At 43.0% G+C, this 24,945-nt stretch overlaps 1 protein-coding gene across 1 annotated transcript in view; it reads right to left on the bottom strand.

Moving 5' to 3' along the window:
* Window positions 1-354: 354 nt before the first annotated feature.
* Window positions 355-24,945, bottom strand: part of tyk2 (tyrosine kinase 2) — a 68,900-nt gene continuing 44,309 nt past the window's right edge. Inside the window, 11 exon segments of the mRNA XM_072916025.1 lie at window positions 355-1,825; window positions 1,894-2,004; window positions 3,668-3,785; window positions 11,855-12,027; window positions 12,114-12,232; window positions 15,678-15,864; window positions 15,935-16,026; window positions 16,092-16,236; window positions 16,293-16,444; window positions 22,914-23,049; window positions 23,214-23,341. Coding sequence (XP_072772126.1) covers window positions 1,676-1,825; window positions 1,894-2,004; window positions 3,668-3,785; window positions 11,855-12,027; window positions 12,114-12,232; window positions 15,678-15,864; window positions 15,935-16,026; window positions 16,092-16,236; window positions 16,293-16,444; window positions 22,914-23,049; window positions 23,214-23,341 — 1,511 coding nt within the window. The 3' untranslated portion in view covers window positions 355-1,675.

The following is a 24,945-nucleotide window of genomic DNA, read 5'->3' as shown; positions in this document are numbered from 1 at the left end:
CCATCTTTTTTCCCCGTAGAAGAGGAAGTGCTTCTTCTTCTACGCAAGCAACCGCCAAGGTAAGCACCCGCCCCCATAGAACAGGAAGCGCTTCTTCTTCTACTGTAAGCAACCACCCGCCCGCGTAGAAGAAGAAAAAGCGCGCGGATATTACCGTACGTTTCATTTCCTTTGTGTGGTTACATCTGTAAAGACCACAAAATGGCTCCTACTAAGCGACAGGGATCCGGTTCATGAAAAGACGCAATCTCTCCATCCGCACACGGACTACTATTTCACAGCAACTGCCTAAAGACTTTCAAGAAAAGCTGGCTACTTTCCGTGCATATTGTAAAAACAAGATAGCTGAAAAAAAGATCCGGCCAGAGAACATTATCAACATGGACGAGGTTCCACTGACTTTTGATATTCCTGTGAACCGCACTGTGGATACAACGGGAGCACGTACGGTGAATATTCGCACCACAGGGAATGAGAAGTCATCCTTCACTGTGGTTCTAGCTTGCCATGCTAATGGCCAGAAACTTCCACCCATGGTGATATTCAAAAGGAAGACCTTGCCAAAAGAGACCTTTCCAGCCGGCGTCATCATAAAAGCTAACTCGAAGGGATGGATGAAGAAAAGATGAGCGAGTGGTTAAGGTAAGTTTAAGTTTACGCGAAGAGGCCGGGTGGCTTTTTTCACGCAGCTCCGTCCATGTTGATATACGACTCCATGCGCGCCCACATCACGCTGGTTTTAATATATTATTAAAGTCTGACTGACCTATTTGACTGTTTTTTTGACATTCCTTTAGCGTAGTTAGATGCGGCTTACAACACGGGGCGGCTTATAGGTGGACAAAGTTTTGAAATATGCCGTTCATTGAAGGCGCGGCTTATAACCCAGGGCGCCTTATGGTGCGGAAAATACGGTAATATACATTTTTAAAAACATGAAAGAAGATGTTGTGATGCCAAAAAATATTGACGTAATCATAGTAGTATCGACTCGATACACTCTTGTACTTGGTATCATTACAGTGGATGTCAGGTGTAGATCCACCCATGGCATTTGTTTACATTGTGACGGTGGTGAGCTATTGTATCCTCCTACGTTGTGTAGTGAAGCATGTTTAGCTATTCCTCGTCCTCCAGTGATAATGATACTTGTAAGAAACTCACTTTATTTGTCGCCATGGAGACCAGGATTAGTGATTTAGAAGTAGCTAAAACACTGTGGATGGATGTTAGCTGCATGTGTTAAAGCAGCTCTTCCTGAGGGTGTTTCAGTGTTATAACTTCACCTTTATCTTGACTTTTTACACCAAAATGCGTCCATTCTCCCTTTTCTGTCTACACACTGTGTCTGCTTGTAAGTACTCTGTGTGTGTGTGCGCTGCCCAACATGCTCCTCTGCTGGTAAAGCAGCAATGTCACCACGTGACTTGGACGATGCAGTTGAATAGCCGTGGTGTATAGTGCGAGTCCTGACTAGGGTCTAGGTGGACTGGGGTCTATTCCAGTTGATAGGCAGGGTAATTGTTACCCCGGAGAAGAAGAAGCATTCACACTACCTAAACATGCATGTGACCATGCCAGCACGGGAGAACATGCAAAGGCCACACCCAGATGTTCCAATGGAGATAGGCACAAAGTCACTTTACCAGCCTTGCAGAACCTTCCTTGGTCTTCTTCAGACAAGTGGATCTGCAGCACTGATGGGATCCAGAGAGAAGCAGACATTTGTCTGTAGGCGGACACCCTCCAGCTGCTCAAAGAGGAACGTGAAGGATGGCCGTCGTGCAGCTTCTTCATCCCAACACTGAGCCATGAGCATCTGCAGCTGTGACAACATTAAAAAAGGGTGTAATATGAGACGGCCATAAAAAGGCATGTCATGATGTTCCTTACCTCAGGCAGGCAAAGTTTGGGACAAGGCAAGCGCCGCCGTCGCTCTAACAGACCTATGAGCACCATCTCCGTCATCTGCTCAGGGGCCAGCCCTGACATCTTACGGAATGTCTGCAGACAACATGGCGTCACTCACACACACACACACACACACATATACAGTGGGGCAAAAAAGTATTTAGTCAGCCACCAATTGTGCAAGTTCTCCCACTAAAAATGAAGACAGAGGTCTGTCATTTTCATCATAGGTACACTTCAACTGTGAGAGACAGAATGTGAAAAAAAAAATCCAGGAATTCACATTTTTAAAGAATTTATTTGTAAATTATGGTGGAAAATAAGTATTTGGTCAATAACAAAAATTCAACTCAATACTTTGTAATATAACCTTTGTTGGCAATAACAGAGGTCAAACGATTACTATAGGTCTTTACCAGGTTTGCACACACAGTAGCTGGTATTTTGGCCCATTCCTCCATGCAGATCTTCTCGAGAGCAGTGATGTTTTGGGGCTGTCGCCGAGCAACACGGACTTTCAACTCCCTCCACAGATTTTCTATGGGGTTGAGGTCTGGAGACTGGCTAGGCCACTCCAGGACTTTCAAATGCTTCTTACGGAGCCACTCCTTCGTTGCCCGGACGGTGTGTTTGAGATCATTGTCATGCTGGAAGACCCAGCCACCTTTCATCTTCAAAGCTCTCACTGATGGAAGGAGGTTTTGGCTCAAAATCTCACGATACATGGCCCCATTCATTCTTTCCTTAACACAGATCAGTCGGCCTGTCCCCTTAGCAGAAAAACAGCCCCAAAGCATGATGTTTCCACCCCCATGCTTCACAGTAGGTATGGTGTTCTTGGGATGCAACTCAGTATTCTTCTTCCTCCAAACACAACGAGTTGAGTTTATACCAAAAAGTTCTATTTTGGTTTCATCTGACCACATGACATTTTCCCAATCTTTGCTGTATCATCCATGTGCTCTCTGGCAAACTTCAGACGGGCCTGGACATGCACTGGCTTAAGCAGGGGGACACGTCTGGCCCTGCAGGATTTGATTCCCTGTCGGCGTAGTGTGTTACTGATGGTAACCTTTGTTACTTTGGTCCCAGCTCTCTGCAGGTCATTCACCAGGTCCCCCCGTGTGGTTCTGGGATTTTTGCTCACCGTTCTCATGATCATTTTGACCCCACAGGATGAGATCTTGCGTGGAGCCCCAGATCGAGGGAGATTATCAGTGGTCTTGTATGTCTTCCACTTTCTGATAATTGCTCCCACAGTTGATTTTTTTCACACCAAGCTGCTTGCCTATTGTAGATTCACTCTTCACAGTCTGGTGCAGGTCTACAATTCTTTTCCTGGTGTCCTTCGACAGCTCTTTGGTCTTGGCCATAGTGGAGTTTGGAGTCTGACTGTTTGAGGCTGTGGACAGGTGTCTTTTATACAGATAACCAGTTCAAACAGGTGCCATTAATACAGGTAACGAGTGGAGGACAGAAGAGCTTCTTAAAGAAGAAGTTACAGGTCTGTGAGAGCCAGAGATCTTCCTTGTTTGAAGTGACCAAATACTTATTTTCCACCATAATTTACAAATAAATTCTTTCAAATTCCTACAATGTGAATTCCTGGATATTTTTTTTCACATTCTGTCTCTCACAGTTGAAGTGTACCTATGATGAAAATTACAGACCTCTGTCATCATTTTAAGTGGGAGAACTTGCACAATCGGTGGCTGACTAAAGACTTTTTTGCCCCACTGTAGGTGTGACAACGTACCACCGGGGGGCTCTGGCTGGGGTCACAGCGGGTTAGAATCTCATAGAGCGTCACACCAAAAGACCAAACGTCGGAGGCGAAGGAGAATCTCCTCTCTCTCAGGCACTCCAGTGCATACCTGAAAAAGGTGCATGTTTGAGGGCAAACTATAGAGCGCTTTGCTTCATGCCATTGATCTTTAAAAGTGTGTGTGCAGCCTGACGAGGACTTTTCTACCCTTTTAAGGAAGCTCAGGAGTTCTTTCACTAGTATTTGGACTTCATATAGAACACCTTCACATTTTTGCATCACTGAATGGCTAATACGTTCATTAAGTCATTCATCCATCCATCCATACATTTTCTAGGGACGGCGTGGCGCAGTGGAAGAATGGCCGTGCGCGACTCGAGGGTCCCTGGTTCAATCCCCACCTAGTACCAACCTCGTCATGTCCGTTGTGTCCTGAGCAAGACACTTCACCCTTGCTCCTGATGGGTGCTGGTTAGCGCCTTGCATGGCAGCTCCCTCCATCAGTGTGTGAATGTGTGTGTGAATGGGTAAATGTGGAAGTAGTGTCAAAGCGCTTTGAGTACCTTGAAGGTAGAAAAGCGCTATACAAGTACAACCCATTTATCATTATTTATTCTACAGCTTGTCCCTCTCGAGGGGGTGCTGGAGCCTATCCCAGCTGCACTCGGGGTACACCCTGGAGAAGTTTCTGCTCCACCGCTCCCAGTCTGTGGAACGCTCTCCCTGACCACCTGAGGGCACCACAGACTGTGGATGCTTTTAAAAAAGGCTTAAAAACCCTTCTTTTTTTTTTTAAAAACCCTTTTTTTTAGATATATGTGTGCTAGTTCTAGCTATTAGGCTGTTCTAGTTTTTATATTGTTTTTACTATTTATTTTACTTGTTGGGGGCAGATATTTGTGGTTCTAGCGTTGTTGTTGTTTGTTTTTTAAATGCATTGTAATAATAATAATAATAATGACTTAGATTTATATAGCGCTTTTCTAGACACTCAAAGCGCTTCACAGAGAAGTGAGAAGCCATCATTCATTCACACCTGGTGGTGGTAAGCTACCGTATTTTCCGCACCATAAGCCGCCCTGGGTTATAAGCCGCGCCTTCAATGAACGGCATATTTCAAAACTTTGTCCACCTATAAGCCGCCCCGTGTTATAAGCCGCATCTAACTGCGCTAAAGGAATGTCAAAAAAACAGTCAGATAGGTCAGTCAAACTTTAATAATATATTAAAAACCAGCGTGATGTGGGCGCGCATGGAGTCGTATATCAACATGGACGGAGCTGCGTGAAAAAAGCCACCCGACCTCTTCGCGTAAACTTCCCTTAACCACTCGCTCATCTTTTCTTCATCCATCCATCCCTTCGAGTTAGCTTTTATGATGACGCCGGCTGGAAAGGTCTCTTTTGGCAAGGTCTTCCTTTTGAATATCACCATGGGTGGAAGTTTCTGGCCATTAGCATGGCAAGCTAGAACCACAGTGAAGGATGACTTCTCATTCCCTGTGGTGCGAATATTCACCGTACGTGCTCCCGTTGTATCCACAGTGCGGTTCACAGGAATATCAAAAGTCAGTGGAACCTCGTCCATGTTGATAATGTTCTCTGGCCGGATCTTTTTTTCAGCTATCTTGTTTTTACAATATGCACGGAAAGTAGCCAGCTTTTCTTGAAAGTCTTTAGGCAGTTGCTGTGAAATAGTAGTCCGTGTGCGGATGGAGAGATTGCGTCTTTTCATGAACCGGAAACCTGTCGCTTAGTAGGAGCCATTTTGTGGTCTTTACAGATGTAAACACACAAAGGAAATGAAACGTAATATTCGCGCGCTTCTGCTTCTTCTACGCGGGCGGGTGGTTGCTTACAGTAGAAGAAGAAGTGCTTCCTGTTCTATGGGGGCGGGTGCTTACCTTGGCGGTTGCTTGCGTAGAAGAAGAAGCACTTCCTCTTCTACGGGGAAAAAAGATAGCGGCTGTTTACCGTAGTTGCGAGACCGAAACTTTATGAAAATGAATCTTAATATTAATCCATATATAAAGCGCACCGGGTTATAAGGCGCACTGTCAGCTTTTGAGTAAATTTGTGGTTTTTAGGTGCGGCTAATAGTGCGGAAAATACGGTACTTTCATAGCCACAGCTGCCCTGGGGTAGACTGACAGAAGCGTGGCTGCCAATTTGCGCCTACGGCCCCTCCGACCACCACCTATCATTCATCATTCATTCACCGGTGTGAGTGGCACCGGGGGTAAGGGTGAAGTGTCCTGCCCAAGGACACAACGGCAGCGATTTTGGATGGTAAGAGGCGGGGAGTGAACCTGCAACCCTCAGGTTTCTGGTACGGTTGCTCTACCCACTACGCCATACCGCCCCCATTGTAGCACTTTGAGGTTGTTTGCTCAATGTAAAGTGCTTTTAAAATAAAATCTATTATTATTATTATTATTATTATTAAGTTGCCACCTCATGGCAGGGCCAACACAGGATTAGACTAGTCAAAGATCCTCTATATGCTGAGCGCTCTGCTCTTCTTTATGGCCGACTGCAAAAACATTAGTGGAAGATTTTCAATATGACAGATGTGTTTCTTGAACCTTTTGAATACAGGCTAGTTTTTACGTACCTTTGTTTACCTTCTTGTCTCACTCTACACACTTTGTTAAACGTTTATCTTGTCTTAATTAGTTTCCCTATTTTTGGCAGAACCTCACGTTTGTGACTGTGTAGTTCTTTTTTTCATTTGAACATAGTGTGTAACGCACACTAGACGAATGTGGCAGGGCATACAGGTCATCACGGACTATAAAGCTGCCCCCTGTCCCTGTGGCAACAGCATCAGCTTTCTGAACGACCTCAACAACCACTTTGCGAGGTTTGAGGCACTTAACAAATCCATCCCTTGTCCTGATGAGCAGCCGCTCAACCTGGACACAGCGGATGTCCGGAGAACCCTGAGGAGAGTGAACCCCGGAAAGCAGCGGGACCTGATGACATTGCGGGCAGGGTGCTTAAGGGATGTGCAGACCAGCTGGCTGGGGTTCTCACAGACATCTTCAACACCTCGCTGACCCAGGCTGTGGTACCATCATGTTTTAAGACGACCACAATCCTCCCGGTGCCTAAAAAACCTACAATCTCCTCCCTGAATGATTATCGCCCCGTGGCACTCACCCCCATCATAATGAAGTGCTTGGAGAGGCTGGTAAAGGAATACATTGTCTCTAGACTTCCCCCCACATTCCACCCATACCAGTTTGCTTATCGCCCTAACAGACTACTGGTCAACAGCCATACAGGTCACACTGAGGGTGGTCGTATAAACAACTTTAACACTGTTACAAATATGCGCCACACTGTGAACCCACACCAAACAAGAATGACAAACACATTTCGGGAGAACATCCGCACCATAACACAACATAAACACAACAGAACAAATACCCAGAATCCCTTGCAGTACTAACTCTTCCGAGACACTACACTATAAACTCCCCCGCTACCCCATACCCCCACCCACCTCAACCTCCTCATAGTCTCTCACAGGGAGAGCATGTCCTAAAGTCCAAGCTGCTGTTTGGATAGATAGATAGATAGTACTTTATTGATTCCTTCAGGAGAGTTCCCTCAGGAAAATAAAAATTCCAGCAGCAGTGTACAAAATTGAGATCGAATTTAAAAAGTAAAAAGTAAATAACGGCGGTCTAAATGATAACAGAATAGAAAAATATTACAATAAGAATAAAACTAAAAAGCAACAATGAGAATAAAAATATAACAGTAAAATAAGAATATAACAAGAGAAACTAGGCAGTAGTGACCATGTTATGAAAACGTATTGCACTGTTGGTTTTGAGGCATGTTAAAAAAAATAATGCACTTTGTGACTTAAATATGGCAGTGCCATGTTGCCATTTTTTTTCCCATAACTTGAGTTGATTCATTTTGGAAAACCTTGTTACATTGTTTAATGAATCCAGCGGGGCATCGCAACAAAATTAGGCATAATAATGTGTTCATTCCACCACTGTATGTATCGGTATCGCTTGATATCCGTATCAGTAATTAAGAGTTGGACAATGTCGGAATATCGGATATCGGTAAAAAAGCCATTATCGGACATCTCTAACATATATATATATATATATTAGTCAGAATATATGTTATGAATTATTGACCTATTTAAAATGTCAAATTACTTTCCAAATTTTCCACTTGGACAATATCGAGGGAAAATAATGCATATATTTTTTTTTTGACATAAAAACAGGGTTTCATTTTACAAAAAGGGCATGTAAAATAAAAAAAACAACTTTATATCGGCAGATGGATCTGAAGTTGATCTACAGATGTCAGTGTTTCCCACAGGACAGGCATCTATTTGTGGTGGTGTGGTCGGGGGGTGGCGGCGGCAGCGCCGATGACCAAGAAGAACGCGGAGTTGGAATATAATTACAACATTTTATGTACATATTTATATACAGATTTGAACAATTAGTGATTCACTGAAATATATTTATTAATTGTGGTTCTTACAAAAAATATATCTTATAAAATATAAAAGCTAAAATGTCTCTTAAAGCTCTGCCCCTTTAATTAGTGAATACTAAATAATTTAACTTTAGCCTACTACTACAACCATATTATTTACCAGCAACATGAAGTGAAACAGAGGCAGAGGTGTCCTGCCACAGTCAGTCAACCTCCTCCTCCTCCTCCTGCTGCTGCTGAACAGGTCGTACCTGTGTTCCGGACTGTAGGCCTACCTCCTCTCCAAGTCCAGCCCTTTTCGGCCGTTGAAAATATTTTTCTATACTCATCTGTGTGAAGGAGTGAACATCCAACATTAGAATTTATTACTAACGAGCAGAAGCGCTCTATGTACAGTGCCGTCTAACCTTAAGCGGCAGCAGCTCAACACATGCAGGGTTCAACGTTAAGGTTTTTTTCTACTTGCCCGACTTCTCAAATCTACTTGCCCCAATATTTTTACTTGTCCTGCCTAGGTTTTTTTCTGGCTGTGTAGTGCTCATGGCTTATATCTTACTAAAATTCTTCCCGTTGACTATTTACAACACTAAACAGTATTTATTATTATCTATAATTACATTTAAATGGCATTGCATACATGTCAAATTAAATGCTATTTCACATTATTTGACCAGTAGCAGTTACACCCATCTGAACAGGTCAGCCACCTGTTTAAAGCCCGATCACAGTTGAAATCTTGAAATGAAGGGCCTTTAATGGCCAAAACATTAACCTGGACAACATTTTAACAGCTGGTTGGCTCAGATTTTATTCTTTTCATTGCATTCACATGCTGCAGTGGACAGTGGACAATTTAGCTTCAGTCCATGTGTGTTTATTGACAACAGGGCTATAACCTGGACACGTTAGCTCGTCGGTGAAACGCTCGGTGAAATCGCGGATTAACGTTAAATATATGACGAGCCGCGAGCGATGCAGCTATAACCTATCTACCTATAACACCTGTAAAAATGAAGCAATGCTACCACTCCTGAGGCAGCGGACAAGTACCGACAGGCCAAGCGGTGTGCGGCTTCAGCGGTCGCAGAGGCAAAAACTCGGACATGGGAGGAGTTCGGGGAAGCCATGGAAAACGACTTCCGGACGGCTTCGAAACAATTCTGGTCCACCATCCGCCGCCTCAGGAAGGGGAAGCAGTGCACTATCAACACAGTGTATGGTGAGGATGGTGTTCTGCTGACCTCGACTGCGGATGTTGTGGATCGGTGAAGGGAATACTTCGAAGACCTCCTCAATCCCACCAACACGTCTTCCTATGAGGAAGCAGTGCCTGGGGAGTCTGTGGTGGGCTCTCCTATTTCTGGGGCTGAGGTTGCTGAGGTAGTTAAAAAGCTCCTCGGTGGCAAGGCCCCGGGGGTAGATGAGATCCGCCCGGAGTTCCTTAAGGCTCTGGATGCTGTGGGGCTGTCTTGGTTGACAAGACTCTGCAGCATCGCGTGGACATCGGGGGCGGTACCTCTGGATTGGCAGACCGGGGTGGTGGTTCCTCTCTTTAAGAAGGGGAACCGGAGGGTGTGTTCTAACTATCGTGGGATCACACTCCTCAGCCTTCCCGGTAAGGTCTATTCAGGTGTACTGGAGAGGAGGCTACGCCGGATAGTCGAACCTCGGATTCAGGAGGAACAGTGTGGTTTTCGTCCTGGTCGTGGAACTGTGGACCAGCTCTATACTCTCGGCAGGGTCCTTGAGGGTGCATGGGAGTTTGCCCAACCAGTCTACATGTGTTTTGTGGACTTGGAGAAGGCATTCGACCGTGTCCCTCGGGAAGTCCTGTGGGGAGTGCTCAGAGAGTACGGGGTATCGGACTGTCTGATTGTGGCGGTCCGCTCCCTGTATGATCAGTGCCAGAGCTTGGTCCGCATTGCCGGTAGTAAGTCGGACACGTTTCCAGTGAGGGTTGGACTCCGCCAAGGCTGCCCTTTGTCACCGATTCTGTTCATAACCTTTATGGACAGAATTTCTAGGCGCAGTCAAGGCGTTGAGGGGATCTGGTTTGGTGGCTGCAGGATTAGGTCTCTGCTTTTTGCAGATGATGTGGTCCTGATGGCTTCATCTGGCCAGGATCTTCAGCTCTCACTGGATCGGTTCGCAGCCGAGTGTGAAGCGACTGGGATGAGAATCAGCACCTCCAAGTCCGAGTCCATGGTTCTCGCCCGGAAAAGGGTGGAGTGCCATCTCCGGGTTGGGGAGGAGATCTTGCCCCAAGTGGAGGAGTTCAAGTACCTCGGAGTCTTGTTCACGAGTGGGGGAAGAGTGGATCGTGAGATCGACAGGCGGATCGGTGCGGCGTCTTCAGTAATGCGGACGCTGTATCGATCCGTTGTGGTGAAGAAGGAGCTGAGCCGGAAGGCAAAGCTCTCGATTTACCGGTCGATCTACGTTCCCATCCTCACCTATGGTCATGAGCTTTGGGTTATGACCGAAAGGACAAGATCACGGGTACAAGCGGCCCAAATGAGTTTCCTCCGCCGGGTGGCGGGTCTCTCCCTTAGAGATAGGGTGAGAAGCTCTGTCATCCGGGGGGAGCTCAAAGTAAAGCCGCTGCCACATCGAGAGGAGCCAGATGAGGTGGTTCGGGCATCTAAAGTTAAAGTTAAAGTTAAAGTTAAAGTTAAAGTACCAACGATTGTCACACACACACACTAGGTGTGGCGAGATTATTCTGGTCTGGTCTGGTCAGGATGCCACCCGAACGCCTCCCTAGGGAGGTGTTTAGGGCACGTCCCACCGGTAGGAGGCCGCGGGGAAGACCCAGGACACGTTGGGAAGACTATGTCTCCCGGCTGGCCTGGGAACGCCTCGGGGTCCCACAGGAAGAGCTGGACGAAGTGGCTGGGGAGAGGGAAGTCTGGGCTTCCCTGCTTAGGCTGCTGCCCCCGCGACCCGACCTCGGATAAGCGGAGGAAGATGGATGGATGGATGGGCTACCACGTTAGCAAGCGTTAGCTAGCCGGCTATGAGCCACCAAGCTGCTAACTATCGCCAAAAGGCACCATTGAAGTTTTTTTCCCCATGGCATCCTATATCAAGGCTTTCAGCAGCTTTTGGACGTTTGAGGTAGAAACGTAGGAAGCGCCATCATTATGAAAAGTAGCCGGCGAGTATTTTGATCCCGTCCGTCCATCCGTCCCTCTTCTTCTTCTTCTTCTGTGCTATTGGCGGAGTTACAATGCATAGTAGGCTACCGCCACCTACTGCACCGGAGGTGTAACTACAAGCAACATTCACAGACAGTCCCATTGCTTTTATGAGCGGTCGAGCGAGTCAAAAGCCGAAAAATCCATTTGTGGCGGACGTAATTCTTTCGTGGCGGGCCGCCACAAATAAATGAATGTGTGGGAAACACTGGATGTAAGCGTTGAAAGTAAAAAAATATATATATGACCTACTTAAAATCTATATATTGTATTGGTTTTAAAATGGAAAACTATTAAAATAGCCCTAGCATCCTTTTTATTTTTCAGTGTGCGGCCCTCAGTGGAAAACACCCCTCTTTTATATGAAGAAGAGTCCTTGACTGTTTCTGCAAAAAAAGTTGACATTGCATTGAACAGCCCTGCTTTAGGCTTGATTAGCCTATTTTTCAACGCTGGCTGGCAACAAAAGATTTTTGGGGCATACTTTGGGCACAGTATCTTACCAGAACACAGGATTGTCACCATCCTCGCGCACGCGGTAGTAGGTGTCGTCCTCAGAGATGTACTTGGAGAGGCCAAAATCTCCGATCTTTACCGAACTGTTGCTCTTGACTAGAATATTGCGGGCGGCGAGGTCCCGATGGATGTATCGCTGCGAGTGCAAGTACTCCATCCCCTGAGAAAAATCATGAAGAAAAGAGTGCGTGATCGTCACTGACAAGCAGTGAAAGAATTGGCCATGACAAATTGAAAGTTGCTGACCTGGCAGATCTGCTTAGCAAAGAGCACGTACTGAGATGTGCTGTGTTCACCCTTTTGAAGGAACTTATCCAGACTACCCAGAGTCAGGTACTCCATTATTAGGTGCACCACTCGTCCTCCTGGTGGTGGCAAACAAGTTAGCATCTTTAGCACACCCTTCTTAAAGGCAACAATGACAAATACATCAACCATTTTTATTGTTATATTCCTGCGGCCCTCAGCCTCACAGCCAATGACTTGCTTGGAGTCTTTTCAACGAGGGCCATTACGCCAATGCTTCTGGTGACTTTCTCAAAAGTTTTTTTCTTACATTTGTTAATGTTCCAGTCATAGTTGAAATATATAGGGCCCCTAAAGGGACATGGAGGGAAAAATTTTTACTTTTTGCGATATCTCGCAAAAGTTTTTTTTTCCTATGTCAGTGAACCGGAAGTAAAACAGACACCGCGATGGAGGAGCCTACCCATCATCCGTGGGAGAACTTTATTAGGGCCCGCATGGCCCATTGTATAAGGACTCCCAAAGGGAGTCCTTATGCAATGGGACATAAGGACCTATTGAATTTGTAAGGTTTTATTATTCTTTATTATTATTATCCCGACCGCCTCTTTGAGCTGTAATTTGACCCACTTAACATGCTTCAAAACCCACCATATTTGACCCACACATCAGGACCTGCGAAAATTGCCTTTTAATAAAAAAACCAAACCCCAAAACTCAAAATTGCGCTCTAGCGCCCCCTAGGAAAAAAAAAAACTAGACTGCCTGTAGGAAGGTCGGAGAGACATGAAAACAAAAACCTCTATGTAGGTCTGACTCAGATCTAGATTTCATAATAGTACATTCTCGGGCTAAAATCAACAGGAAGTTGGCAATTCCCCCTTCAAGACAAAAAAGTACTAAAAACATCACTTTTGCCTCTTTGAGCTGTAATTTGACCCCCTTAACATGCTTCAAAACTCACCAAACTGAACGCACACATCAGGACTGGCAAACATTGCGATCTAAAAAAGAAACCTAACCCCAAATCTCAAAATTGCGCTCTACTGCAATTTTTTAATAAAACGCAAAAAAAACTGCTCCTCGGAAGAAAAAAATGACAAAACTGCCTGTAACTCCCACTGGGAAGGTCGGAGAGACATGAAACAAAAACCTCTATGTAGGTCTCACTTAGACCTACATTTCATAAATTGACAACCCCCAGCAAAAATCAACAGGAAGTTTGCTATTCCCCCTTCAAAACAAATTTTTTGTAAAAACCGGTCACCTTCCTTCAAAAACGAACTCCTGAGTGCGTTTCTCGTTTCGCCTTCAAACTAACACAGGAGAGAGATTGAACCCTTGTGATTACAATGACAGAAGCGCTTTTTTTCTAACTGCTCCAGTTTGGATTTTATGACCCTTCAAAGACCCGCTGCGCTGATGCTGCTGCGCTGCTGTTTTTTTAAGATGGCTGCTTAAAAGCAGGAAGCACCAACGTGCCCACACAATGCAGACAAGGTAGGCACACTAGACAAAAGTCTTGGGACACTTCAGACTAAAAGTAGACAAAAGTATTGGGACACTTATGACTATCACTGGACAAAAGTATTGGGACAGTTAGGACTGGCACCTGCCAAATACGCGGGCCCGACCAATGCTGCTTGCAGCTTTAATTGATTTCTATTTTAGTATTGGCCTAACATATAAAGACATTGTCAAAATAATTGTATATAAGTTATCACACAACTTGTTTGCTATGAGTTCAGGTCGCCCTGCGTGAAGACAAAAGATGTCTTTGATCTAATCAAGCAAAAGGCGAACAGCTTGTAAACCTCCACTGTGTGCGATGGAATGCGCCGTGGAGGTGTCGGTTTCTTTGATGTATTGGGCTGCCACAGGAAGGACCCGAAATCTACGAGCAGAGAGGAGGCAAACCTGACACCGCTCCAATGACCTTTTTGTTTGAACTGTTTATGACCCAGTGCAGCAGCTGTTTATGATAGGGATGTCCCGATCCGATATTTGGATCGGATGCCGATATTTGCCAAAAATTGCGTATCGGTAAGGCATGGGAAAATGCAGATCCAGATCCAGTTTAAAAAAAAGTTTTCCAACGCACCTATTTAAATAATACACTCCACTTTTCTGCTGCTCCGTAATTTCCGTTCCGCATTTTCCAGCACACCTTCAACACATCCACAATTCTCACGCAGTTGCTTTTAGCTGCTGGCATTACACGACAGGCTCTTCTCACTCTTTTCTGTGTCTCCCTCTCACAGACAGCGAGCGCACCTTCTTGCACACGTCACATACTGTCACGTCATACGTCACATACGTATACGTCCTCTCCCAGCAGAGAGCGAGGTAGCGGCATGGCTAACGTTAGCTGTGATGCTAGCGCAGCTGCTAAGGTGCGCGCCTGCTCAAGCGTCCTCTGCGCACGGCAAATCTATGCCACGCACAAAATCAAATAAAAAAATAAGCGCATAACAATTTTCGACACACGGACACGACAGAGACAACAGTTTTCGTCATCATTGTTCAAATATTGTGACGTCTGTCGAGACGCTTATCTCCATTCGGTGCCACACGCCCACACCATCAAAATAGTATATATCTATATCATGAATCAATTTAAGTGGACCCCGTCTTAAACAAGTTGAAAAAAGTATTCAGGTGTTACCATTTAGTGGTCAATTGTACGGAATATGTACTTCACTGTGCAACCTACTAATAAAAGTCTCAATCAATCAATCAAAACACATAGAATCATCATACTGCTGTGATTATATGCATCAAGTGTTCATTCAAGGCTAAGGCAAAATATGGAGATATATATTGTGTATCGCAATATGGCCTTAAAATATTGCAATATTAAAAAAAGGCCATATCGCCCAGCCCTAGTTCAATGATGCCATTTCTGTTTGTCATGTATAATTTTGTCTATTTTGTGTTTATCCTTGAATAAACAGGTCAGTTTCTTGTTACCAACCATTGTGTATTATTCAAACTCCCCTAATTCAGCTGGCTAGTTGTTATCAAGAGTACTAAAACCCTTTTCAACATGATTCTGACAATTAAGTAGGCTAAATAACTTTAAACTTTAATACATGCTCGGATAGGCCAGTATCGGTCAGTATCGGTATCGGATCGGAAATGCAAAAACAATATCGGTATCGGATCGGAAGTGCAAAAACCTGGATCGGGACATCCCTAGTTTATGAGCCCTCCCCTTAGAAGCAGCTGCAACTATGTAATCAGGAAATGCCCAAATAAATGAGGAGGCGTGGAGCTTGTTCCTCAGAGCGGTGGGGTGAAACTGTACGAGAGCACAGGTCCACACGCGCTCTCCTCATGAGCTAAATTGAAGCCTGTCTCTGTTTGATTCCTTGCTTCTTGTCTTGTTAAATAGATAGTTCGGTGTTTGAACCTGACAGACATCAGATCGTGTTATGGTCCCACAACAGAGCACAGGTGATGGGTAGGCTCCCGCTGTGGCTGTTTTACTTCCGGTTCACTGACATAGGAAAAAAAAACATCCATGTCCCTTTAGGGGCTTCTGAACTTTTCGCAAGGACTCACCTATTTCTGTCCGTCCTTTGTACTTGACAATGTTTTGGTGATCAAGCGACTTCAGGATGTCGATCTCCTTCAGCCAACTCTTGGACAGGTGAGCGTTCTCCTGCTTTAAAGCCTTGACGGCCAGCAGCTCTCCTTTCCCGTCGTTGGCTGGGTCGTACATGTACAGGCTCACCTTTCCAAAATTACCCTACAGACGGAGCACGTGAGCCAAGGAGGGGTTGGGAAAACAAAAGAGGTGAGTTGACAGTAAAACGCACCTTTCCTAACTCCCCTTTGAATTTCAGGAAACGTTTTTGGAAGAAGGTGTCTTGGGCCTTAGAGGGGGTTCCACTGAGGGTTATATCAGGATCTGTGCAAAGGAAGGGAAATGATTAAATGCAACCAAAAAAGCTGCTAATGATTTAAAGAGCACACTTGTGTTCGTGATGTCGATGAGGTCTCTGAGCAGGGAGCAGAAGGAAGGTCTGTCTGAGGGCTGCTGGGTCAGACATTTGCTGATGAAGCCCGCCAGCTGAGGGGAGGAAGGTAACGACCATCCTGGCTGCTGGTAGAACTCCTCCTGTGGACGCAGGTCAGTCATCACTTGGTTGATGAATGCAGGCCCATGCAGCCTACCTCACGCCGCGTGTCACCGCTGACGGGAAGATCGCCGTCGTTGAAGATCTCCATCAGAGTCATCCCGAAGCCCCACTGGTCGGCCCCGGGGCCCACGGGCGTGTCCCCCCCGACGCACTCGGGAGCCATCCAGGGAATACGCTCAAGTCGCTCTGCAATGGAGGACGGTCGTATGAATGAGCAAACTAGAAAAGGAGAGCGCCTGACCCCATTTCCTGATGGTACAGAATCCTAAGAAAAATCCTGAATCCAAAAGGTGATCTGTGATGTCATCACTTGCTCTTAATCACATTTCTGACCTTTCCTGAAAGTTGACTCAAAATCCACCCATAACCTTGTGAGCAAGCCCCAGTGAGTACATAAGCTCATGGTGCAGGTCATGGATGTATTCCAGTGGATTTGGTGAAGATCCACCACTTATCAGCGCTGATTTATGGCATTTTGACAACATAACTACATCAGTACATACATATGGTACCATTTAATATATATATAGTATATATATAATATATACAAATCAGGGTTGTCCCCATACCAATATTTTGGTACCAGTACCAAAATGTGTTTCCATACTTTTCTAAATAAAGGGGACCACAAAAATGTCATTATTGTCTTTATTTGAACAAAACAATGTTAGTGTACATGAAACATTCCTTTATTATTGTCAATTAGTCCTTAAATAAAATAGACAACTTGTCTTTTAGTAGTAAGTAAACAAACAAAGACTCCTAATTAGTCGTATGCAGTAACATATTGTGTCATTTATACACCTATTATTTTATACACATTATGAGGGACAAACTGTAAAAATGTATTATTAATCTACTTGTTCATTTACTGTTAATATCTGCTTATTTTCTCTTTTAACATGTTCTATCTACACTTCTGTTCAAATGTAATAATCACTTATTCTTCTCTTCTTTGATACTTGACATTAGTTTTGGCTGATACCACACATTTAGGTATGGATGTGATACCAAGTAGTTACAGGATCATACATTGGTCATATTCAAAGTCCTCATGTGTCCAGGGACATATCACCTGACATATTTATAAACATAATATACATTTAAAAAGAAAGAAAGAAGATTTTGTGATGCTAAAATTATCGCGGTAATCATAGTAGTACATACTTGCCAACCCTGAGACCTTCGATTTCGGGAGGTGGGGGTGGGGCGGGGGCGTGGTTAAGATATATATATATATATATATATATATATATATATATAAGAAATACTTGACTTTCAGTGAATTCTAGCAATATATATTTTTTATTACATATATATATATATATATATATATATATATATATATATATATATATATAAATAAATAAAAGAAATACTTGAATTTCAGTGTTCATTTATTTACACATATACACACACATAACACTCATCTACTCATTGTTGAGTTAAGGGTTGAATTGTCCATCCTTGTTCTATTCTCTGTCACTATTTCAGAACACACACATTATACAAATATACATTATAAAATCAATAAGAAAACGGGAGCTCTAATTTGGGAGTCTGAATTAGGATCAGAAGTTCCTATATAAACATTGCGCACTCACGTCGCCTTTTTGTATTGATTACTGCAGCTGTGCACTGGATTCATTCACAAATACAAACTACAACTCACAAACACTTTAGAGTTAGGCCCCACCATCAGAATGTGTACTTAAACTTATAAATATCACATGGATATTATTCAGTGAGTTGATTCACCAAAACTAACCTGTTATACAGGAGGAAAAAGCACACAGGACGTTTCAATTGTTCACAGACTGGTCGCGCTCATCAGAATGACAAGACACTTCCGGTCTGCAGGTGATAGCATTCAATTGGGAAGAAACGCCCTACTGCCCCCTACTGACCAATGTGAATACTGATAAATGTGTAATGACAGCTCCAAAAACGAATTCAAACCACAAAATAAAATAAATAAATCAACACAAAAACGTGACACATTATGGGTGGGTCACATATGCATGTACAGTAGATGGCAGTATTGTCCTGTTTAAAAGTGTCACAACATTGCTGTTTACGGCAGACGAACTGCTTTACAGTAGGTAGACGAAAACGTGACTGCTGTTGTTGTGTGTTGTTGCCACGCTGGGAGGACGTTAATGAAACTGCCTAACAATAAACCCACATAAGAAACCAAGAACTCGCCCTCCATCATTAGCTGTTTATATTATAGGAAAGCGGACGTGTGAACAGGATGTCAACACGTCACTCAGGTCCGCATGGAGCTGGAGGGGGCGTGGCCTCCAGCTCCACCTGAATTTCGGGAGATTTTCGGGAGAAAATTTGTCCCGGGAGGTTTTCGGGAGAGGCGCTGAATTTCGGGAGTCTCCCGGAAAATCCGGGAGGGTTGGCAAGTATGTAGTAGTATCGACTAGATACTTGTACTTGGTATCATTACAGTGGATGTCAGGTGTAGATCCACCCATGGCGTTTGTTTACATTGTGACGGTGGTGAGCTATTGTATCCTCCTACGGTGTGTAGTGAAGCATGTTTAGCTATTCCTCGTCCTGCAGTGATAATGCTACTTGTAAGAAACTTACTCTATTTGTCGCCAGGATTAGTGATTTAGAAGTAGCTAAAACACTGTGGATGGATGTTAGCCATGTCTTAAAGCAGCTCTTCCTGAGGGTGTTTCAGTGTTATAACTTCACCTTTATCTTGACTTTTTACACCAAAATGCGTTCATTCTCCCTTTTCTGTCCACACACTGTCTCTGCTTGTAAGTACTCTGTGTGTGTGCGCTGCCCAACATGCTCCTCTGCTCGTAAAACCAGCAATGTCATGACGTGATGGCGCGCCGTCATGCCCATTGGGAAGCGGTACTTTTCAAACAGAGTATAGTACCATTTTTGATTCATTAGTACCGCGATACTATACTAGTACCGGTATACCATACAACCCTAATACAAATATATAAGTAGTGAAGTACAGTAGGAAGGGGATTCATTCAGCCCCATTCATCACCAGTTTAGCTGACACATGAAACGTGACAAATTGGGAGGCGCATTAACCACTTTAGCCGCCAGATGGCAGTAGAGGGTTGTATATCTCAAAATGTTTTTGTGGCAATTCCAACTTTGACCACAGCGTTGGTAGAGTTGTGCTTTCTATTATTTTCATCAGACTGCATCGCAAAATGATTAACCCCCTACTCTTCGTCTCACGCGAGTTCCACCCAGAAATGGATGATATTAATCCCTTCCCTACTGTTATAACACTGCTCAGGCACCAGCCCGTTAGTGCTGACCAACCACTCACTTACCTGTCAAAACTTCCCTTTTTTTCCCTGGAAAATCCAGTTTTTGTCCTTCTTTTCTGTTGCCTTCACGGTTCTGTTTTGTTTGTTGCACTACTGCAGCGATCAAATCTTTGTGCGCAACACTCGGCTCATTAAAGGAGCGTTTCATGTTCCGTGATTCAATCAAATAATTAAAGCTGCAAGCAGCATTGGTCGGGCCCGCGTATTTGGCAGGTGCCAGTCCTAACTGTCCCAATACTTTTGTCCAGTGATAGTCATAAGTGTCCCAATACTTTTGTCTACTTTTAGTCTGAAGTGTCCCAAGACTTTTGTCTAGTGTACCTACCTTGTCTGCATTGTGTGGGCACGTTGGTGCTTCCTGCTTTTAAGCAGCCATCTTAAAAAAACAGCAGCGCAGCAGCATCAGCGCAGCGGGTCTTTGAAGGGTCATAAAATCCAAACCGGAGCAGTTAGAAAAAAAGCGCTTCTGTCATTGTAATCACAAGGGTTCAATCTCTCTCCTGTGTTAGTTTGAAGGCGAAACGAGAAACGCGCTCAGGAGTTCGTTTTTGAAGGAAGGTGACCGGTTTTTACAAAAAATGTGTTTTGAAGGGGGAATAGCAAACTTCCTGTTGATTTTTGCTGGGGGTTGTCAATTTATGAAATGTAGGTCTAAGTGAGACCTACATAGAGGTTTTTGTTTCATGTCTCTCCGACCTTCCCAGTGGGAGTTACAGGCAGTTTTGTCATTTTTTTCTTCCGAGGAGCAGTTCTTTTTGCGTTTTATTAAAAAATTGCAGTAGAGCACAATTTTGAGATTTGGGGTTTTTAGATCGCAATGTTTGCCAGTCCTGATGTGTGCGTTCAGTTTGGTGAGTTTTGAAGCATGTTAAGGGGGTGAAATTACAGCTCAAAGAGGCAAAAGTGACTGTTTTTAGTACTTTTTTGTCTTGAAGGGGGAATTGCCAACTTCCTGTTGATTTTAGCCCGAGAATGTACTATTATGAAATCTAGATCATGTCTCTCCGACCTTCCTAGTGGGTGTTACAGGCAGTCTAGTTTTTGTTTTTCCTAGGGGGCGCTAGAGCGCAATTTTGAGTTTTGGGGTTCGGTTTTTTTTATTAAAAGGCAATTTTCGCAGGTCCTGATGTGTGGGTCAAATATGGTGAGTTTTGAAGCATGTTAAGTGGGTCAAATTACAGCTCAAAGAGGCGGTCGGTATAATAATAATAAAGAATAATAAAACCTTAGAAATTCAATAGGTCCTTATGTCCCATTGCATAAAGACTCCCTTTGGGAGTCTTTATGCAATGGGCCATGCGGGCCCTAATAACGTGACGGAGATGGATGGACATGAAGACAAAAGAAAAGATACCTCTGGCAAAAATCTAAACTTTGTGTAAATATTTAGTCGAATAGAAGACTCATTGTATAAGCGAAGAAGCTCACACATTCTCATGCTGTCCTGGAACATTCAGGAAGAAATGATGTCAGCCAGCTGGAAAAATGTATATACTATAAAAAGCATGAATTGTTTTTACTTAATGCTAGCAATATTTTTTTTGGGTTCCTTATGAGGAAACCTTACAATGTATTAAATCCATAAACTGTTATTTTAGCTGTATACAAATGAGGAGCTAGCAAGTTATTGTGATGTAGAGAAATCCCATATTTTTACCAATTTTCCCAGGAGATTTCCCATATTTTGAAATGCAAATGTTAGAAACCCGTAATAAAGGTGTTTGTTAAATCCCCTCATGTTTTTGTGCTCAATTAACCACAACATTAGCGCTGCATAAAGCATGGCGCTACTGGGCCAACGTATCCTAAAAAAAATTAAAAAACAAAAGCCTTCCACAGCTGTTTACTGACATATACGATTCATGTTCAGCTAACTTTTACTGCAAATTGTCATGTCTGTGTAATCATGTTTTGTTTTAAGTCATGTTTTGTTTAGTTATAGGACTCTTTAGTTTCTGTCTTTTCACTCCCTTGTCTTGTTTCCATGATTACCCCATTAGTTTCACCTGTTCCACGTTTGGACTCATTGTGCACTCTTGTTTGTCACCATAGCAACCATTAGTTTTCACCTGTCACGTCACGCACCTGTTTCACGTTTTGAGTCACGCACCTGCTTTCACTAATCATGTCCATAGTATTTAAGTTCATTCATTTTCTGTTGTTCGTCCTGACGACCTCCCCGCATTTATGCCCCCTGTCACACTCTGTCCACCGCTGCGCACTTCATGTCCATGCCAAGTAAGTTTGTTTATTAAGCCACAGTTAGTGTTTTGTTTAATTGTTCATAGTTTCTGCCAATGTGCAAGTTTTGTGTTTATAGTCTAGTTTTGTACCTGCGCGCTTTTTGTTTGATCCTTTCTTTGTAGTTATAGTGTTAAATAAATCATGTACCTTCATTCCCGTCTCGCCCGTGCCAACTTTCCGTTGCATCCCGGAAAAGCACACACCCAAGACCAAGCTCTGACACAAATGAATAAATATACCGTATTTTCCGGACTAAAAACCTTTTTTTCTCAAAACTCGACGGTGTGCCTAATGTACAGAATAATTCTGGTTGTGCGTGCCGACCTCGAAGCAATTTTATTTGGTACATGGTGTAATGATAAGTGTGACCAGTAGATGGCAGTCAAACATAAGAGATAAGTGTAGACTGCATCGTTTGATTTGCTACAACATAGGAGTATTATTATGGTGTGTGTATAAGGTAAGACATATTTATCTGGTGTTTTGTTTCGCAATATTATGCAAAAGCAACTTTTCTTACCTTCTGGTACCTACTGATGTGTATTTGGGATCTGCATAAGTTCTGAAAATGTGCGAGTCCGCCTTTGCAGTCGATAATCTTCTTCTTGTTATGTGACATTCATCCTCCACTGTTGTCATTTCTAATATAAAGTAGTGTAAAGTTCTTACTTATATCTGTCAGTAAACTCACCATGAAAGCACTAAAACATACCGGTGTAGTGACTTGACATTATTCACCCAAGGAACTTTAGTTATTAGAGAGTTCCGGTCGGACGGTTTTTCACGGGACACATTTCCGGTGTTGTTTCCGGATGAGGAGATGCAGCTCCGTTATTGATGGAAGTAAAGTGTGAATGTCATTAAAACAGTTAGCGCCATCTTTTGACACTTCTTCCACTCCCGTCCTTGCACGCTACACCAAGTCAAAAAAGCTGTTTTCATCTCTGCTTTGTCATGCTTTCTTGGACAATATCAGAGTAAGAAGTTGTCAAATAGGATACAACAGCATCTTTTCAATCAACACTCGCCTTCTTTGCATTTTAGGCAAATATGATGAGAGCATTGATGTTGTTTTAGGTATTAGTACTGACCTTCTCTGGAAAGCAAATGGAGGGCAATTCCTGGGTCACTCAGCTTGACAAGAGGGGATGCACCTTGCTCCAGACCTGGTTTTGCCACAAGGATGTTCCTGGCACAAACGTTTCCATGAACACGACCCTGAGCTGCCTACAACCATGCTGGAGTTAGCCATCAATATAAAACCAGCCACTGAGACAAGTCTGCAATCACTGCAGTCATCTCATTTAGACTTGCTGGGAAGAAACCAAGCTCTTCCAAGAGTTCACTTAGCTGTGATTACAGAGACTTGCATTGACCTGAAGGCCACTTACCAGATAATTCAGGGCACTGGCCAGCTGTTTTGCAGCAATACATTTCCAGCGAGGAGTCACTTTGCCTTTCTCTCTGCGAAGGAAAACATCCAAAGGCCCAAATTCCACAAACTCCTCCACCATGATGTCTGCAACAGAAAATAATTCATCATGTCATCAATTGTCTCTGTGGTACTGAAACAAATAGTCTCCACGGTTCACAGAGGTTCTATTGATACAACTCTTGCAGGTTTCAACATGTCGACTTTTTTTAAGAGCATCTTGAAAATATTTTAAGACCATTTCACATCCATACCAACAAAAATACAAGGACAAAGTCAAATCAGAGGTTCAGAATGAATTTGAAGTATATGAATTAATTCACATTGGAAAACAAAATGGTTCATCTAAGTCAGTGGTGCTCATTACGTCGATCGCGAGCTACCGGTCGATCTCGGAGGGTGTGTCAGTCGATCACCAGCCAGGCATTAAAAAAATAGTCCTAAAAATTAGCTATGACGTCACTTTGGTCACTTGATTGACATTCACGGCACCCGAGGGTCTTCTGAGATGACGCTGGCTGCTGCCAGCTCATTAAAATTACCGACTGGAAGGCGAGAAACACTTTATTTCAACAGACTCTGGCGCCGTACCTGTCGTCAAAACTCCAAAGACCGACTGCACAGTTGCACAGTTGCGCTAACAAAATAAGAGTCTCAGAAAGCTGGCGTGCACAAGCTAGCAATTAGCTACGGAGTTTGCCGACAATGTATTTCTTGTAAAGTGTATACAAAGGAGTACGGAAGCTGGACAAACAAGATGCCAAAAACCAACCACTTTCATGTGGTATTGGACAGAAAGGAGGACTTTTTTCTCCTCCATTCGAAAATGCGGACGTTTTTAGCACCACTGTCTGATTCCAATCAATGCAAGTCATCAGAATCAGGTAATACACCAACTTATATTCTTGTCTTCATGAAAGAAAGGAATCTATATGTGTTAAACATGCCTGTATTATCTTTAAACACCTTTAACTTATTAACAATATTAACTATATGTGTTAAACATGCTTGTATTATCTTTAAACACCTTTAACTTATTAACAATATTAACTATATGTGTTAAACATGCTTGTATTATCTTTAAACACCTTTAACTTATTAACAATATTAACTATAAGTGTTAAACATGCTTGTATTATCTTTAAACACCTTTAACTTGTTAACAATATTAACTATGTGTTAAATATTCTTGTATTATCATTAAACACCTTTAACTTGTTAACAATATTAACTATATGTGTTAAACATGCTTGTATTATCATTAAACACCTTTAACTTGTTAACAATATTAACTATATGTGTTAAACATGCTTGCATTATCTTTAAACACCTTTAACTTATTAACAATATTAACTATATGTGTTAAACATGCTTGTATTATCATTAAACACCTTTAACTTGTTAACAATATTAACTATATGTGTTAAACATGCTTGTATTATCTTTAAACACCTTTAACTTATTAATAATATTAACTATATGTATTAAACATGCTTGTATTATCATTAAACACCTTTAATTTATTAACAATATAACTATATGTATTAAACATTCTTGTATTATCATTAAACACCTTTAATTTATTAACAATATTAACTATGTGTTAAACATGATTGCATTATCATTAAACACCTTTAATTTATTAACAATATTAACTATATGTGTTAAACATGCTTGCATTACCATTAAAC

The sequence above is a fragment of the Nerophis lumbriciformis genome, linkage group LG24, assembly GCF_033978685.3.
Source record: "Nerophis lumbriciformis linkage group LG24, RoL_Nlum_v2.1, whole genome shotgun sequence".
Taxonomy (NCBI): Eukaryota; Metazoa; Chordata; class Actinopteri; order Syngnathiformes; family Syngnathidae; genus Nerophis; species Nerophis lumbriciformis.
Note: the sequence above shows the minus strand (reverse complement) of the source record. Positions and strands in the feature narration are given on the sequence as shown.